General features: G+C 42.9%; 1 protein-coding gene across 2 annotated transcripts in view; it reads right to left on the bottom strand.

Moving 5' to 3' along the window:
* The window catches only part of LOC117806332 (peroxidasin), a 64,785-nt gene that overhangs the window by 20,757 nt on the left and 24,442 nt on the right, over positions 1-19,586 (bottom strand). The window contains exons 4-13 of one of the 2 annotated variants that reach the window (XM_034675225.1): positions 18,060-18,131; positions 14,972-15,043; positions 11,808-11,879; positions 10,900-11,069; positions 6,595-6,712; positions 6,176-6,345; positions 4,450-4,722; positions 3,939-4,214; positions 1,563-1,675; positions 1,072-1,228 (exon numbers count right to left, since the gene is read on the bottom strand). In XM_034675225.1, coding sequence (XP_034531116.1) covers positions 1,072-1,228; positions 1,563-1,675; positions 3,939-4,214; positions 4,450-4,722; positions 6,176-6,345; positions 6,595-6,712; positions 10,900-11,069; positions 11,808-11,879; positions 14,972-15,043; positions 18,060-18,131 — 1,493 coding nt within the window. The remainder of the gene's footprint in view (positions 1-1,071; positions 1,229-1,562; positions 1,676-3,938; positions 4,215-4,449; positions 4,723-6,175; positions 6,346-6,594; positions 6,713-10,899; positions 11,070-11,807; positions 11,880-14,971; positions 15,044-18,059; positions 18,132-19,586) is intronic. The other variant, XM_034675226.1, reaches the window with a different exon arrangement.

Consider the following 19,586-nt stretch of genomic DNA (forward strand, 5'->3'; position numbering starts at 1 on the left):
TCGTTTGATTGCTGTGTCTGATGTATGTTGGGTGTATCAATTGTTTTTCTGCTTTTATTTATTTTTCAAAAATGTTTTTATGTTTTTAATTCTCCATATAAAGCACATTGAGCTTACGTGAAATTAAATTTGCTTTATAAATAAAATTGCTATTGCTTTATTTATAATTTTGTCTCATTTTTGAACAGGTAAGTACACGTACAAACACATACATGTACATCCCCAACATCCCCCGAACCACCCGACACCCGGAAAGTTGAAAAAAAAAGACAGGAAATGACAAGTAAAAGGTAAAGAAAATATATAATAAGAAAAAAATAAAAAGATTAATAATAATAATAATAATAATAAATAAATAAATAAATGAGAAATTTGTAAATAACAATAAATAAATAGAATAAAATAAAATATATGAAAAATAAATAAATATATAAAAATAACAGGTGTGTAATGACATGAAGAGCATTATACATAATGGTGTCGTCCTTTCTGTACAATTTTTGCAGGAGTGCTGCGTTTAAGTTCTGCAGCAGATCAGTGTTTCTGCTTGCAACTGTAACAGCACGTGTAATTAAAAAATAAAACAATGCACCATGAGGTTTTAAGACAGGTTTGTAAAGATCACCCTCAGTTTTATCACTCACCTCTTTTATAAGCATTGATAAGTAACATGTTGATTACTCTCTGTCTAATGTGCAGCACCAGCTCATTCTAGATCTGCAGAAGCCCCGAGAAAATAAAACGTGGTGCCGTGTTTTCTGGGACCAATCAAAACTATGTTCCCTCCGGTTTATGACTTAAGAAAAAGAGGAACAGATGTTTCTGCAAACACAACCTTACTTTGTGAAACAGGCGATAAAAAATGGAAGCATTGAGAGAAGAGTTTGGACACAACACAGAAAAAGTGTTGTTCATCAATCCCAAGCATAAAAATGACATTTAGAAATTGTATTCAAGCAAGATCATCTCGATCAAACATTAAAAATACTCTGCTCTAGCTTTTCCTCTCTTCCTCAGGCTTCTTCACGCTCTGACACCAGGATGTAAAAAGTGAAAGCACTCGTGTCTCACCTGTGACCGTCAGCACCATGCTGGCAACCTGGTAGCCGATGGGGTTGCGAGCGAAGCACTCGTAGCGTCCTCCATCAGCCGTGCCCACATCCTTCACCTCCAGGTAACCCTCGGGGCTGATGTGGAACTTCCCGCTCTCTGTCACCTGAACGCCGTCCTGGGAGGGAGAGGGTGGGGGGCAGGAAAGAGGGCAGAGGTCGTGACCCTCAGAGCTAGCATGATATCAGATTACTAGACCAGGATTAAGAGTCTCACAGATTGGACCTGATATGTCCGTTTATCCAGCTTGGATGTTTTTGGAGTGAAATGAGCTCAAACATAAAACTTCACATTTCTGACATTTTTCTGCATTAGATGATTAAGTTACCCCCTCCCCAGTTCCTTCCCCCCATCACTACCTCCTTCTCGTACACATTAGTCTAACCCTGTGACCTCTGCGGCGAGAAGGTGGCGAGCAGCTTACTCGGCCGACAGCGGCTCTATCGTCTAACCTTGTTCCAGGTGAGGATGGGCTGAGGCTGGCCCTGAGCGCTGCAGGGAATCTGGACATCCTGGCCAGACTCCACCGTCAGGTCCCTTGGAGCATTTGTGAAAACAGGCGTTACTGAATGAGTTAAAACATACACACACACGCGCATGTGTTAATGATTATACACTACTGCTCAGAATACCAAACATATAAAATGTACTTTTTTGCAATCAATCATAGCAGACATGGATTCAGCAAAGCTTTTTACAGTGTGTTGCAATGCTGTGGCTATTTTTCTTTCGTCCCCTGCAGAGCTGCAACATATTCAACATCTTAAAGTCATTGTGGAGTTCAGGAGGAGAGGAGGGCATTGCGTATTTTGGAGGGAAAAATCCTCATTGCTTCATGTGTTGTCAAATAGTGCGATGAAGAACTCTGCCACCCAAAGACTAACTTTTAGAGGAGGAGGAAAAGCTGCGTTAAAGATGAAGTTACTAAAAGATCTTACTCAGAAGTAGTGCAGAACATGAGCGCTGCTTTGTGATTAGACATGATTTTAGCCTCTTTCCATTTTCAAGGGGAGAAAAACAAGAAAAAAAAGAAAGTTTGGTACATAGGTTAAAGAGACCATGCACCAATCATCGTTGGCGTCTTCTCTCCATCACACACACACTGTGTTGAGGTTGGGTAAATGCATAATGTTCATATTGTTCATGTCTTCCATGCAGCAGGCAGCAGTGAGCCACCTGGCCATGGGAAAATCCCCAAAGTAAGAGAACATAAACGGGAGTGGGAGGCAGTTTTATACACGCCTGACACTAATTCACAGCCTCCAAATCAAAGTTGAACTTTGTTAAACACAGGGTTCACTGCAGGGAACAGAACACAGAGTCAGAGCTGCAGGCGATCTACCGCACATATTTACCTCTGAGCTTCAACACAACACGTATATCACAGAGATACTGACGCATCCGCTGAAAGGAGACGAGCCACACATCCACTTAATCCCTGCATTCACTTTCTTCTAAAGCTCTGCCTCCTTCTCCACACACACTCTGCACACACTCTGCATATGGCTGCTCTCATCCTGCAGACAGCAGGGCTGTGGGCTCGTATAGCTCCTTAACAGTGTGGGGCCATTATGCAACGTGTACTTTGAGCCGTGTTAACAACCATCACTACATGGAAAAACATGGTGTCATCACAGGATTACAGACTGCAATGCTTTCCTATCATACGCCAAGCCTGTAATTTCATCCACACACACACACACACACACACACACACACACACACAGACACACAAAACACAACCATCTGCACAGCAGTCAGGAGCAGGGAGACAAACTTTGCTTTCTTATGAAGAGAAACATGAAAATATCTGAGTATGCTGAATGACTCTGTGGAACAAACTTATTCTAAACATGTGACCACGACATGAAGAGCATGACCACACATACGCCCCACACAAACGCCCCACACATGCAGAGCTATACGTCTTTCAGTGTGTGCACATACTGCATCAACTTAACACCAGCCTTGTGTGTGTAAACGACAAATTAGCTGTGACTGAAGAGAGCTACAACACTCCCACCCTCTCAGCACTTTACCACCCAGCACTCCTCCTCCTCCTCCTCCTCCTCCTCCTCCTACACAATCATGCAGTGTTTGAGGAAAGCTTTTAGCAGCCTCACTAACAACCTGTTTGAGAAAGACGTGTTTCAGTCACATTTTTCAGTCTCCTGTCTGAAACAGATTGGTTTTGTGTTGCAGTCTGCAGAGAGACCAGTACTGTAATAATGTTAATCCTGCCACTTTTACACCATAACCCTATTTATTTATTTATTCATTTATTCATTTATTCATTTATTCATTTATTCATTTATTCATTTATTCATTTATTTATTGATTGATTTTACATAATGGCATATGTATAAATACCTAGGATTCATAATTGATGATTCACGGTCTTTTAAGCTGCACATTCACAAGCTCATAAAGAAGTTGAAGGTGAGGTTGGGTTTCTATTTCAGAAATAAGTTGTGTTTTTCTTTTGCTGCAATTAAAAAACTTGTTGCTGCTACTTTCATGCCTCTGATTGATTATGGTGATGTTGTATATATGTATACATCAGCGGAGTGCCTTCACTCTCTGGACACCGTTTTTCATGGAGCTCTGAGGTTCATTCCAAGTTTTAAGTCTCTAACCCATCAATGTCTTCAGAATTAAACTACAATGTTGAAAATAATTAAAATAAACAAAAACCATTGAATGAGAAGGTGTGTCCAAACTTTTGACTGGTAGTGTATGTTCAAGAAATAACACTGTGTCATGTGAAATCTTTCCATGTAATGTCCCATCATCTACAATCCCTCTCAGACCTCTCCCTGTAGCCTCACCTCTCTGCTGGATGCTGAGCTGCACGGCAGCGCGTACAGTCCCCACAGGGCTGACCGCCTGACACTCATACTGGCCCTCATCGTGAGCCGCCACCCGGGTGATGCGGAGCGTGCCAGAGGACAGGACCACGTGTCGGCGGTCTAAAGGTAACGGGCTGCCTCCACGTGTCCAGGCAATCACAGGCTGTGGGTAACCTGAGGCCTCGCAGGGGAAGTCTACCGTGTGACCCTCCAGGACGGACTGGTCCTGAGGCGTGACTGTGAGCTGGGGGACCGCTGCGGGCAGAAGTGATAGAGGTTAGAGTTAATGTGTCATCAGTTCATCCTTGTGTTTGGAGGAGTGAGATCGTCGGGTAGGTGTTTTTCCAGGACAAGATTACAGTGAACTTAACCTTTGACCTTTGGCTCTGTCTTTTTATCTACGGTGCTTCAATCTGCATGCTGAGAAAGTCACCTTGATGTCATCTGGAGTATATTTATGAATAAATCACATTCCAACATGTGTTCCTACCTTGCACAATGATAAATGCTGTAGCATGTATGGTGTCAACATTATTGGAGGCGAAGCATGTGTACTGTCCTCCATCCGCCTGGACCACGTTCTGGATGTACAGCCCTCCCGAGGGGGTGATGTTGATGCGGGCGTCGTTAGGCAGGGGGGTCCGATCCCCCTTCGTCCAGGAGACCCGGGGCTGCGGTTGTCCTGTGGCGCTGCATTCAAGGGTCACGCTCTCTCCCACCAGCACCTCAGTGTTCTGCGGCTGAATCACAAAACTTGGCCGTGCTGGAGGAGAGGAGAGGGGAGGAGAGGACGTGGGAATAAGGTCAGATTAATTAGGTGAGGAGTGATCTTTTTATCAGGGAGTAACTGCTGAGTGTCGGGAAACTAGCGGTGACCTAAATGAGCATTACGAGACGTGTGCACTCTAATGATCCGTTTATGCACAAACATCACCTTTGTGTATTTGTAACTCCTGCCAAAACAACCTCCTGTGTGCGTCACAAAACGTGGCCGACTGGATCCATATTTGGCCGGTGATTGCAGTGAAGTCAGAGGAACTATGTACACAGCGAGAGTCCCGGGGTTTACAATCACATGGAGACAGGAAACGCACAACATCTGCTTTCAGAAACTGGTCCTTAACGAGAGGTCTTCATTTTAGCCATCCGTCACCCGCTGGTGACCTTCGGGTCGCCCAGAGACAGGCGTGCTTATCTCCTACTGCAACAGCCATTCATCAGCCTCGGAGTGATTGATGGCAGAGTTAAGTTTGAGGGTGTACATGTATGTGTATCAGGCAGAAGTCAGAGGAAATGAGCGACAGAGACGAAGGACAGGATGTACTTGTGTGCGTGTGTAAGCATGAGCAAGTGGAGAGAAAGTTTCAGCATGTTTAGGTCACGGCTCGAGGGACAGCAGAGTTATTTGACCTTCGAAAGGCTCAGCGGTGTTCATGGCAGAGACACCTCACTCCGGAGAGCTCAGAGGACAACTTTATGTACTTAAAATTAAATAAGTCACCTGTGTTTTTCTAATCTCAGAAATAGTATCAGCAAACGCAGGAGTAGGAAGTTGTGTCAGAGAGATTTGGAAGAACGGAGACGGCAATAAAAAGTTTTTCCAGGGATGGATTCGTCTCTGTGAGCTCGTGCCCTGAAGCTGTGCTCAGTGAATGTTTTGGCAGGAAACCAGACGCTTTTGTGTCTACCTTCATAACATCACACTGAGGTTCACACAGCCAGGTAATCTCACCTACTCCTCCGTGGTCTGTATCGAGGTTAACTTGAGTTTATGTCTGGGCGGCTTGGCGGAGATCTGTGCCAACGTTTCAGGGATAGACGAAATGTGTTGTCTCAACGCGCCTTCCCATCAGTGCAGGTGAGAGTCTCTTTAACTGTATCTGGCAGGTTTGCTGAAATCTGGTGTTAAGTAGTTAAAAAGACGTATGCTGAAACAACTTCTCAGTTATTGTCTTCTCTTTTAGCGAGACTCTGTAACTGACGATGTAATCTGCAGACACAAATCTGTCTTTATTTGTGTCTTTTAGTTGACTGACAGAAATATATCCTTCACTGTGGGCTGGAACATCTTTAAATCTAGGTTTCTATATCAAATAATGATACGTGTTACTCAGCCTGGACACAAACACGCACAGATTTCCACATAAAACTTCAGCAAATGTGCAGCTTCAGCGTTTTAAGGTTTGCTTGTGATGACAGAGACAGAGATGACTCACATGGGGCTCCGAAGTATCGCAGAGTGACCTGTGAAGTCTTCACCTCTCCGGCTACATTTTTGGCCATGCACTGGTAGACCCCCTGGTCCGTCTCCCTGGTGTCCTGGATCATCAGAGTCCCGTCCTCCAGCAGGTTCAGACGACTGTCATCACGCATGTTTAGAGCGTTGCTGTCAGGAGGAACAAATCATAACACCATAAATCAGTGCGTGTTTACAGTCTGCTCACGTGCTGAGCTTCTCTAAAGGAACACATCATTTAAACGCACGTAAACAGTGAAGTCAGGACTCTCCGACTCCTTCTTGATCTGTTTTAATGTCAACAATCTTCGGTATCCAAACACACATGTTCAAACAGGAACTAACTGAAGACAGTGCAGTAAATTGTCAGTGACATGTTCATAGCATCGAACGTCTCACTTGTTCCTGAGCCAGATGATCTGCGGTTTGGGGTTGCCTTCGGCCCTGCAGGTGAAGTAGACGGTGTTTCCTGATGTAACATCCACATCCTGGGGCTCTGAGGTGATCCTGGGTACCTCTGGAGGAAAAGGCCAGAGAGGAGGAATGCAAGATGGTTATGCAAGTATAAATATTTATCAGTTCATCGTCTGTCTCTGTGTTTCTGTTGAACCGAGTCAGTCTGTGCAGGCTCGTGTGAAGCCTGACAGTCATCACGTCTCTGCAGATATCTAGACACTGATATATATACTTTATCTCATTATTTCAGAAACACAGGTCCATATCATCTAAAAACATCAGGATGAAAAATATTAAAAGCAAACCTATCACATGCATGTGTCCACCTCTGGAACTTCAGATTCAAAATGCATCATTAAACTCAACCTGAAGCTTTTGAAAGTACCCTCCCTTGCATGTTAGCAGAGTCGAGTGGATTACTAAGAGAGCTCTATTTTAGTATCATCTGTGCATGCTTCTAATTTGTTAAATGATGGCTTGTGCATGCATTTTGCAACACTAATACTGCGCATACTTATCATCACTTTCATTGTAAGGTAGTCTGTATTGTGCAGAACTCCAGGTTATAGCTATTGCTGTAGGATTAATCAAATCACAATGTGAGAATGTGCTGTGACATAACACAAAAGAGAACGATTTCTCTATCTGGTTACGCCCGTCAGCTGCTCTGATAGTGTGTGTGTGTGTGTGTGGGTGCAGCATGTTTGTTTGGTCACGTGACTATCAAATGGCAACATGGCTGTTAATGAGAAGGGGCATGAGGAGCAAGGTGATGCTAAACTGGTGGTGTTCAAAGGAATGCAACGTTTGCTGTATGGTGACGTTGAACAGAAAGAGGTGCGGTGCAGAGCTTGCAAAGTCATGTGGCTGAAAGTGTGATGGATGCATGCGAGTGAAGACCAAGGACAAATTTTATTTACATGGTCTGATTTGATCTGATGTGTGAGATCAAGCTACTGACTTTGATGTGAATAACTAATCAATATTATAAGTAGTCATCACACCAAGTAATAAATGTTTGAATGCAGAAATATGTTGCAAGGAGCATCAGACCTGACAAATCATGCACCATATTTTAACCCAGGGGCTCCCAAACTTTTAAGCCCGCAACCCCCAAAATACAGGTACCAAAGACTCACGACCCCCATTGTCCCTCAAAGTGATTTAATGTGGCTTCATTTAGCTGGTCTGCAGAAAATGACCCTACCTATATGAGCATGTGGCTGTGTTTCCTATGCCGTTATGAATTAACCTGCTGCTACTGATGCTTTTGATAATTAACTGTTCACTAACCATAACTTAGGAGTCATCTGGCAACAAAGAAAGGCAGAAAACTCATTACATTTTCTATTTTCAAGGTTTTATTTCAAGTTTAGTGTCTATTTTTGTCAATATGTTTTACTATAATCAGTAAAAGTTCCTATTTTCAAGTAAATTTTGTCAATAACTTTTTTTACTGCATTTTTTTAGTATTTCTTTGTTCACCACAAGTTGACAAATTATATAAAAGTAATACAAAACCAACAAAGAGAAGAAAAAATAAATCAATACAAAAAAAATACAATAATAATAATAATAAATAAATAATAATAATTAACAGTACCAACAAAAAGCAAGATAAACAAGGTACATAAACAAAAGTAAATAATCATAATAAAACATTCTAGAAGACATCTCACGACCCTCTATTTGTCTCTTGTGACCCCCCAGGGGGTCCCGACCAACACTTTGGGTACCCCTGGTTTAACCTAGCTTCATCCAGCACCACTCACAACAACAACCTCACTACAAATGCTGAGTCCAGCTCCCTGGAGTGCCTTGGTATCCTAATAGCATTAGCATGCCATGAAGGAGCCAGTTCAGTTCCAGCTGATAACATTTGTTGCATGTTATATCTCCGCCCTCTTCCTCTCTTCTGTCTGCATCCTTACAGTCACCATCCACTAAAAGCAACTGATGCCAAAAAACACCTGACGAAGAAAGTCAGGCTCTCTCACTCACTGCTAAACTCTGAGGCTTCTTTTCCACACGGTGCACATATGGTAGACACATTTCAGAGCAGCTCTTTAAACGGCTCTCTTCACTCGGCTGACATTAAGAATAATCCGTGGATGAAGTTTAATCTTTGTACAACAGCAGGTAAACCAAACCTAAACTCAAAGACTCATTTCTCCTTATCGAATAGTTCCTCACATTAACGCTGGAGATCCTAATCACCAGCGTGTTTGTGTGTAATCTGACGAGGAGGCCAGCCCGGCTCATCAGATACTACTTGTGCAGGGAGGTGGCACTTCATCTCAAGGAGGACGGCTGTTTTGACAGCTGTTCGACCCGCTGTGCATTGTTCTGCCCCATTTACAGGAGGGAGAGAGGGAGAACAAGGAGGGAGGAGTGGAATAACTTCCACCATGTTTTCAAGCACACATTCCTCCTCTGCTGGCTCGCTATGCAGACTGATGAAGTGGAGGGGGTTACGCTGAGCAAGAATGGGCAAGTTGGGGCCATCAAATTAGCTGCAGAGATTTAAATGTGGTCGGGTTACAGTCAGCTGCCAGCGAGCCTGCCTGCCTGGCTCAGGCTGCAGCTCTGAGTCAGAGCTGGAGGAAACACAGAGCTAAGACTGTGGGATTTACTGCTGCAGGAGCGCAGACAACAGTTCAACAAACCAACAGACTCACAGAGAAATATGAGCTCTGATTCTTACTTTGAGTATATAAAAAGTATTAATGCATGATGTGTTTAGGTATCACTGATGGAGGTATTGGTTATTCACTCCTCTGATTTCAGACTCAGACTTTCTCGACTTATTAAGTTCCTGCACTTCATCGCAGGAGATTTAAAAGTTATGTATTTGCAAGTCTTGCACAGATCTCATGTTGTTCCCTCCAGACTGATAGAATCTGATGGCACAGTTGTGGAACGGTGAGTACCTCGATTCATTTTCTGCAAATCAAGTGTGTTGTGTTTTAATTCAAACTCAATCACCACGAATAGAAAACTCTCTGTGAGTCATGCTGTTTGCTTGCTGAGGTCTCGGGCTGCACAACAATGGTCCACACACACAAACAAACAACATCCCCCGATCACTGACAGACTGAGCACACACTCAGAGAGACCACAGACCAAATGAGGGGGGTCCTTTTACTCAGACCACAGACACAGCTGGTGGTGCATGAAGACTCAAACAGCTGGGTGCCTGCAGACCTCAGACACAAAGGGAGGATACACCTGTGTGTGTGTGTCTGTGTCTCGGACAGTGAGACAGTGAGACAGTGACTAAGCAGACCTGCTATTTGCTGGCAGGATGGTTGAGGGGTGCATTTGGTTTAATTTGACTTTGCTGTGGTGAAAGAAAGGACGTTTGTAGAAGAACAGTGGAACTGGAAATGCATGCATGCTGCTCTGCAGTGAGGGTGTGTGTTCTTGCTTTAAAGAGCAGGTCCGGTGTAAAAGAAGGTGAAAAGTCAAAGTGTTTTTATTTGTTTACAGCCCTTTTGGTGTGATGAGTAACTGTTAAACTAAACGACAAGACAAATGTCTATTTTCTGTGCGTATACTTCTTTGTACATTTAGCTTTTTTTTTTTTTTTTAACTTTTGCACAACTTACGGCTCTATTATATAACCTGTTTTCCAACTTAAGGTCCTGGAACCAGTATTAAAGGAGAATACAGTATCATACATCCCTAAAACAACCCAGATATCCTAAGGCTGCTCCCTTTAATGCAGGGGTTCCCTAAGTGTGGGTCAGGACCCCGTGGGGGGTCGCGAGACACAAATGGGGGGTCGTGAGATGTCTTCAAGAATGCTTTTTTCTAATTAATTATCTAACACAGTACATATTATCCATTGTACTAAAAAAAAATTGACAAAAATAGTAGCTCAGCTTGAGATAAAACCTTGAAAATAGAAAATGTAATGAGTTTTCTGCCTTTCTTTTTGCCAGATGACTCCTAAGTTTAGGGTTAGTGAGCAGGTTATTATCAGAAGCATCAGTAGCAGTAGGTTAATTCATAACGGCACAGGAAACACAGACACATGCTCATATAGATAGGCTAGTTTTCTGCAGACCAGCTAAATGAAGCCACATTAAACCACTTTGAGGGACAGTGGGGGTTGTGAGTTTTTGGCATCTATATTTTGGGGGTTTTTTGGCTGAAAAGTTTGGGCTTTCATATAGGTACTGTTGCTGTCCTGTGTTCTGCAAGCACCAACAGTCATTGCATCAGTTCTGGTAATCATGTCCATACCACAATTCAGCTCCTCGGCAGTGAGCGTCGCCACAGATCGGCCCTGCAGTCGGCTCGGGTAGTCGCAGGTGGCAGCAGCCTGGGCGTTCCCTGACTCGGCGTACTGCTTCAGCAGGTCAGCCAGCCACAGCAGCTCACAGTCACAGTTTAATGCATTGGAGTCCAGTCGCCTGAACAAACGGATACATGAACAGGTGAGAAATGGCACAAAGGAGCATGCATACATGTAAATATGGTGCGGTGCATGCAGGAGTGTGGTCGGAACCCCTTCTTGCAGACCCTGGATGGCTCAGTTGAGAGCCAGGTCGTAGATAACCCTGAACACATGGTGGTATCAAAGTTTCTGATCATGTGTGTGCAGTTTTGTCTTGTTTTCAGAGACTTGGACCATTTTTAGGTCTCTGGAACTAAAGCTAATCCAGATTTCTGACACCATGACAGGATTTTTTCATGCATAGATAACAGGGATTCTTCAAAAAGCAGACTAATAGTGCAGAAAACATAAACTTTTAGCCAAAGCACTAAATGCTCTTCACCGTGTGAGAGCTGGATGAAGACAGAGTTTAAATCTGTATTAAGAGATAGCTGGCCTCAAGCCTTAAGTCTCACATTTCATGGAAAACTAAGCATTTTCTGGGCGAGATAGATATTCTAACTTTTCCATTTTACCCTCTAATCTCCTCTGATGCTGACGCGAAGAGAGAACAACTAAACTATGCCAAGGTCTGCGCTGAGAGCCTTGAGATAAAAACCATCCTGCAGTATGAGGCGTGAGAACAGCGTAGTGTAGTTACATGGCATTTAACGGACAAACAGGCCTGACTTAATACGGGGGTCACATGGGAGAACACTTCACAAACTGACAGAGACAAGCACACACAGATGTTTCAGACTCTCTCTGCACTCACAGTCGTTTCATGGCCTGAAGACTAGAGAAGGTCCCCGGAACGAGCTGGGTGATTCTGTTGTTGTGTAAAAACCTGAAAGAGAGAGAGACGAGAACTATGAGAGGAGTTATCAAGAACCCTGTCCTGCTCTGTGATTGGTGGATGACCAGCTGAACTTCTTGAGCCGCTGCACACCTCATTCTTCATTTTGTATCTCCACCTCGAGGACAGCAGTCCACAGAAACTCTCTGTGTCAGAGTGACTGCTTTGACTGTGACCATGGAGATATTCCCCAACAAGTCACTGGGAGTGTGCACCTGGGAATCCCCTCCCCCTTCCCCCGCTCCCTCCCTGTTCCCCCTTTAATTTTTGCAGGTGTCCCTCGCTCCTCTCCCCCTCTCAGGAGACAGGGGAGTATGGATATACTGGGGAGCAACTGGCTCATAAACAGGGACAATGAAACAGAAATTTAAAAAGGACTTTATCAGCCCTGAGGCATCTGGTAAAGAGGTTTCAACACAGAGGCGGTGTTATATCTGCAGGCCGTCAGGACAGTTCATATCCACAGTGTTCACAGGCAGTGCATGGGACCAGCAGACTGCACATATAACAGCTTTAATGCTTTACAAACAAAGATGATTGAAGGTTTATTTACAGACGATAAGGAAGTGGATCCTGATATTGTGGTCCGGGGCAGAAATAATAATTTACCCTCTCAATTAAATATGAAGCTGACATCTGGAACTGCTCTATAAGTTAAATAAAGGTTGACTGAAGTTGAATTAAAACTTTCCAACTTTTTAATCTGACTTTAAGCTGACGTTGATACCTAAATACATCAGATTTAACAAGGTATTCAACTCATGATGCTATAAAATGCACAACTATGATTTTCTGCAGCTTTTTTAAAGGTGTAAGTACGACAGGTTGTGTTTGAGCTTTAGAGAGAAGCTCCTTAGACTCTTATTTTTGATGCTTTTGTTTTGCCTCTCTTTTTTTTTTGCTGGCTTTGCTGTTTTGATAAGTAGGTGCTTTTATTTTAAAAGGACACAAAGGGTACTTCCAGATTGCATGATGTATTAGGCTGCTCTCAAAACTTTTAACTTCAGTCTCCTCTCTCCTCTGCTCTCCGCCAAACTGGAAGTAGTAACTGACCAGCCCTATTAAGTGGCGTGGCAAAGCTCTTAGGACAGAGGAGAGAGGACGGAGGAGACTGATCGGAGGAGCGATGAGCGAGGAAACACGTGTGCAGACTTCATGGAAGTCTTTCAGAGCTCTGTTACTGTTTATATTTATCAGAGTTATTACAGTAAACATGTGTGCGAACACAAACAGCTGTTAAAGCTGTCGTCACCACCTGACGTCGCTGCATGTGACGCTCCGGATGAAAGGACATCTCATGTCTCCATGTTTCCTCTCTCCTTCTTTTAATTTCCTTGCATCTCTGGTGGGAGGGACTAAGACGCGGGTGAACGATGCAAGGATGGAAGTTTAGAGCTTTGAGATGCAGCCTTAGTAACCCTTGAAGAAGGATAAGCTCACTTGTTGTTGTTACATCTCTCAGGTGTGGAAACACTTCTCATAACATGCAAATACGGAGTGGAGAGAGATCGTCCATTAGTTTATCATGATGAGTGGAAATCTTACATTTTTAGAAAAAGAGAACTCTGAAATGGTCTGTGAACACTTCATCCGGCTGCCCGAGGTGTCGCCTCTGTGTGTGAAACACTGAAAGTTCATCCTCCACTTTAAAATCCTTACCTGCTGCCACCGTGTCTGTACCAATCTTTTCAGCTTCAAGGCAAGGCAAGGCAAGGCAAGGCAGCTTTATTTGTATAGCGCATTTCATACACGAGGGCAACTCAATGTGCTTTACATTAAAAGATTAAAAGCATTGCAAACATTCAGACAAGCATAAAAGAACACAATTAAAATGACAAATATAATAAAACAGAAAAGAAGAAGGAAAATTAGAAATAAATTAAAAATTACATTAAAATTTTAATTTAAAGTGAGTTAAAATGATCTAAGATAGTGGCAAATGAAAAAGTCTTAATGTTGGATTTAAAAGAGGTGAGAGTTGGAGCAGACCTACAGCTTTCAGGGAGTGTGTTCCAGATATGTGGTGCATAATGACTAAACGCTGCTTCACCATGTTTCGTTCTGACTCTTGGGACTGAAAGCAGACCAGTACCTGATGACCTCAGAGGTCGAAGTGGTTCATAAAGTAGTAGCAGATCAGCAATGTATTTTGGGCCTAAACCATTCAGTGCTTTATAAACCATCAGCAGGATTTTAAAGTCTATTCTCTGACAGACAGGAAGCCAGTGTAGAGATCTAAGAACTGGAGTGGTGTGGTCTACTTTGTTGGTCCTTGTTGGGACTCGAGCAGCAGCATTCTGTATGAGCTGCAGCCGTCTGATTCAGTATAAACTCATCCCATTCACACACCGCTGGCACGGCCACCAGGGGCAGTTTGAGGTTAAGTGTTTTGCCCACAGACACTTCAGCCAACCTCATTAAGAGGGGACGACTCTACCCTTAAGCCACAGTCGTCCCTCAGGTGGATAACTTAATAAGCTTTAGATATATCTATCTCTGTTTTGGTTGACCAGACTAACATGCTTAAGACGGATCTCAGCGTCAAACATACAGAGAGTCTTAAAGACGTGTTCTCAGTCCTGGACTCAAATTGAAACTTAATCACACATCAGTACTTCAGATTACAGTGATTGAACTGATTCTACCACTTTTATTAGAATTAAAACAGATGATAATGTACTCTAATACAAACCCTGACATATGCTTGTTATGTAACTGAGCTTGAGCTGCCTTTTTCTCATCATCTCACAGATCTGACACAAGTGGCCTCATGGGGACTGAATGTAAGTCCGGGATCAGCCTCCTTTCTACAGCATTATTGTTTGAAGCAACAGAAAACTAATCTCTGTATGAAACAGAAAACTCAGAGGCTTACAACGAGCCATTCATACTCATGTTTGATCATTTTAATGCTGAGGAAAGTTAAAATCTACGCATCATGACTCTTAACTCCTCCTTAAAAAGGACTTTATAGTTGTTGTATCAAACTTCCTGCTGAATCAAGCTCAAATGACAACTGGAAAATGTGTTTTCTCACAGTGTTTTCAGGTGTGTATGTGAACTCAGAGTCAGGAGAAACTTACAGTCGTTCCAGCTTTGGAAGTAACGTGAATGATTCTGGTTCCAGAGATTCAATGTTGTTGAAGTGAAGATATCTGGAAAAGAGCAAAAAGTAAACACAGAACAATAAAACTGGATTAAGACTCACATCAAACATCATCCCTTAGTTATCACTATTCACCTCTCCATGCTTTACACTCCCTGTAACTGAGATGTTTATATCTAGCTCCAGATGAATGCAGACAGACTGAAGGGATTCTGCATTTGCAGGCATTCATCTGACACTGCTGATATACCGGCTCTTCAAATCTGTAGTAAGAGATGAGATTGCCTACAGGTGAGAAGCCTCTACAGAGATTATCTCAAGGAATGCAAGCACAATTTATGCTCCCAGAAGCCTTTGAGCTGAGAAAACATAAATCAAATCAGATGCTAATAAAACAGGATAGAGAGATGAAATCCAACTGAAGGCTTAATGCTGAGGTTGGGCTTCAGTTGGATATCTGCTCGTGTTGAAAGCAGCAGTGAAAGCAGCAGAGCGGACACAGAAAGCAGCTTAGAATGCAACATGTCATCCATCTCTGCCTCGTCTTTTAGTGCATCTCAGCTGTTGATTCATAGCTGCGTTTTATAAACTGTACTCGGCGTCCAACATTATGTCTTTGGGTGTTGCCTGAACTATGTGTTGTACAGGAGCCAGAGCAGAGAAGCAGGACACAGCCCAGAGAGCAGCAGCAGGCAGAGATGTCTCATGAAGCCAGCTGTAAATGAGTCCTCCTCCAGGAGCGATCAGCATCCCTCATCACTGATCCCCATTCTTTACTTTGGAGATTACTCCTGATCCAGTGAGGCTGTTACAACTTCAGCTGGTGATGAATCATAATAAAATCAATCAGCACCGGTCACTCTGAACTCTACAAAGAGCACTTAAAGTGTCACTGCGGCGTCATGTGCTGTTTTTTAAAAGCGGAACTGTTTTCGGACATTTGGAAGAGGTCCAGTTTTGCAGCATCACCTCTTGTTGGGGACTTTAAGAGGCAGCAGGGGCGGATTCATCCTGGCATCGGTGCACAGAGCAGAGCGGGAGAGCTGTGTGGCTCTGGGAGTTGCATAAGACAGCAGAAGCCCCCAAAAATGTGGTAAAAAGCAGCTTTAAGAAGCTGAAAATTGATTTTTCAAGAAGAAACAAAAAGTGCATCCATTTCTTCTAATGCATCTTTGTGTTTACATCCTTTGCAGACAAACCCTCTACACATGAATGTTGGTGCTGGGCTTAATGTAGATGTTTGTTACTTCAGGATTTGGCATTTGATGCTCAGTGGGGATGTAGAGGAACTATTACAGTGTACGCAATCCGGCACAGAACTTGTCACCCACATAAAAAAAAAGCTTTCATTATTGTAGCAAAATGAAAAACAGCTGCCAGGCACGTAGCCTGATGCTGGAAGTGGTCTCTTTCGCTGAATTAGACATTTGTTCTGTGTTAATGCGGTCACAGAGGGGTACAGCAACACATGGTCTCTACCATGAGAACAGAAAGGTGCAGAGCAGCCATGTTAACATCCACAGGTTATGAATATCATGATTTCTGCTCTTTGATATTAACACAATAAGGGTTGCAAAGGGGTGGAAAGTTTCCGGTAAATTTCCATGGGAAGTTAAGCTGGGGAATTTTGGAAATATTCCAAATTGGTAACTTTCCATGGGAATTTATGGGAACTAACTGGGAATTGAGGGTAATCTAATGGAAAAGTAACATATCCAGGCATAAATAATTATTTTGTTAGAAGCAGACATCCATCCAAAATAATAAAACAGATTTATTTGTAAGTAGAACTTTATCAAATGTTAAATATTTTATTTAACAATCAATTCTTTCATTGAAGACCAAAAACATGAATGTTGCATTAAATATTACTCACCCCCCTGACCCAACCCATTCAAAACTTAACAACAATGCAATCCCAACAAAGTCCCATTCAAAATGTTTAAATGAAATAGCATCTTCCCCAAGCTTCTCAAGCTGAGCCTCTGCAGGATTCTAGAAGTCATCTGTGCATGTGATGGAGGAATGCACAGTGCATGTAGGGGGTGTGGACTCAATAGCCCTGCAGGAAGCAGTGTGCTATATGCATGTGATGGAGGAATAGCATAGATATTCAAATGTACTTGCATGAAATCTGGTTGTTTTAGTTGGGATTATGCTCAAATATATTTTCCCCAACTATATTTAAGTTCCCTATTAAGAGCCAAACTTTAATTTAGTCAATTCCTGGTTTATTCCCGTTAATTCCCATGGAAAGTTTCCAACTTTGAAAATTCAGGGATTTTGCAACCCTAAACACAATTCATATTTAAGACACCAAACAACAACTTGCAGTGTTTTCTTGTCATGCATGCACGAATAAAAAGGGACCATAGAGGCAGAGCTAACGCTAAAGGAATCTAAACTTACAGGAAGTGTATTATCACAAATACTAAACAGACAAAATCACCAAACATTTCTCACAGATCAAAACAAATCACAGCGGACGAAGGGTTTCTGCAGCAGCAGCACGGACAACAAGGAATCAAAGCTCCAGTCTAAAGCATGAGCTTTGGCTGCAGCACAACACTGCGAGCACTACCAGCATCACAAAGCTACATATCATGCTTTTCTGTGCGCATGGTGGTTTAGCAGATCTGGTGTCTGGACCACAACACATGCGACTCATGCAGGGAGGGTCAGCGCAGCATACAAGGGTGGGTGCACACACGGCATGCATGGTGGAGGGGAGACAGAGGGGCGTTTGTAAGGGTGGAGAGGGCTGGGGGGGGGTCACTGTAGCTAATATGAAACCTGCACAAAGCCAACTCGGTCATGTCACACAGCATACAACACAAGGCGGGAATCAGCGACATGTATGGCCTGTTACATCACTAGCTTAGCTTTTGAATCCATATCACCATGCAGACTTTACCATGCCTCGTGTACAGATGATATCAATCTTTCAGGGAGGAGGGGAGTGAAGGTATTTAACAGACAGAGAGAGAGAGAGAGAGACAGTATGGGGGAGGAGGTGCAGCAGGGCGAGAAGAGGGAGAAGGTGGACGAGGAAGATGGTCACTTACAGTTGCTCAAGAGAGACAAGCCCCTTAAATGCTTGTCTGTCAATTGATTGGATTTCATTCTTGTACAAATAGCTGAAAGGAGAGATAATCAGTAACATTAGTAACACACACACACTCACACACAGGATCATCTGAATTACAGAGAAACGGAGAAAAGATTTGATTACAAAAAATACAGTTAGCAGCTTTTATTCTAAATCACATGTTCTGCTTTAAATCGCATGTTTTAAAATTCCTCTTATGTCAGATCCGTGTCCACATGTTGCCACGTTTCCAGCCGCCGCCAAGAACATGAAAGAAGTCTCAGCCTGTTCGGGGTCAGCACGGTATTTCAGCACTCTCACATGTGCATGTTTTCCTTTCTTCATACATGTTGGAGAAATGTGACACTACACAAGCAGAGCGTACAGCTGTCTGTCCTCTCATGTCTCTCTCTCTTTCCCTCCGCTCACGATGAGGCATGATGAGAGACGCAGATCTCGCTCCCCCAAAAGGCCCAAGTGAGGCGTTCTATGGAAAAACAAACATCCTCCTTCTATCGCCGAATGCCTTTCTCCGTGATGTAACACGTCTGTGTCAATGCTATCAGGTTTCTTTCCATAGAAGAGGACGGGTTCGTACGAAAACAAACTGTATCTTGTGTAATATGATAAAGGATGAGGACAAATTAAACGAGACGCTGAGTTTCAAAGAGGAATGACAAACATTTTCCAGATGATCTTCATGAAACACAAACTACTGTTATGAGATTAGCATGCAGAGAAATTCTATAAAACAAGGTCATGAAAACTTTGATCGTCATGAAAAATCTGTTTACCTCAGAGCAAACAGGCGGATCGAAGCAATACCTCGTAAATCTCTGACTGACTTCAAAAAATACTGATGCTTATTTTTCTAAAGTCAAACAAATCTGACTTCATGTGTGTGTGTAAGTGTGTGTTTGTTTGTGTGTGTGTGAATGACACGAATACTGGATTTATATACAACAGGCTCAATTCTCAGATGGCTTCACGTCAATGAACAGATGTCCTTTGGTGTTAATATTCTTAAACAGCCTGTTTTTAACCACAGACTGATTCAAAATCTTCATTTTTTTACATCTTTAGTTTAAGACCCAGGATGACTTCCCCCTAAACATATAATCTCTTCTACTTATCATCTGTATCATTGTTTACAAAAAGAAAAGCTCAACAAATAGAACATGTATTCAAGAGAAACATCTTCAGGAGACTTCCAGTGTTTTAAATCTGGGCACTAGATTGTTTTCTTGCATATTTTTGGATCTCACTGACGATGCATGTTCATTAAATTGTCACCACCGCTATTTAGCAAAAGAATTACAAGCCAGTTAGACAAATCATTGTTGCCGACCCTAGATGTCAGTCATATGTTGTTTCTAAGCTGCACAGCCAGCCGCCACTAGCTGGGGCTGTAGCTCCCGTTAATGGCTACTGTCTTAAAGCTGATTTATTTACATACTTGAGGGCACTACGATCTCTGTTTACTTTTCCACTGTGACTCAGAGCG

Source organism: Notolabrus celidotus, chromosome 22 (assembly GCF_009762535.1).
Source record: "Notolabrus celidotus isolate fNotCel1 chromosome 22, fNotCel1.pri, whole genome shotgun sequence".
In the NCBI taxonomy this organism is placed as follows: Eukaryota; Metazoa; Chordata; class Actinopteri; order Labriformes; family Labridae; genus Notolabrus; species Notolabrus celidotus.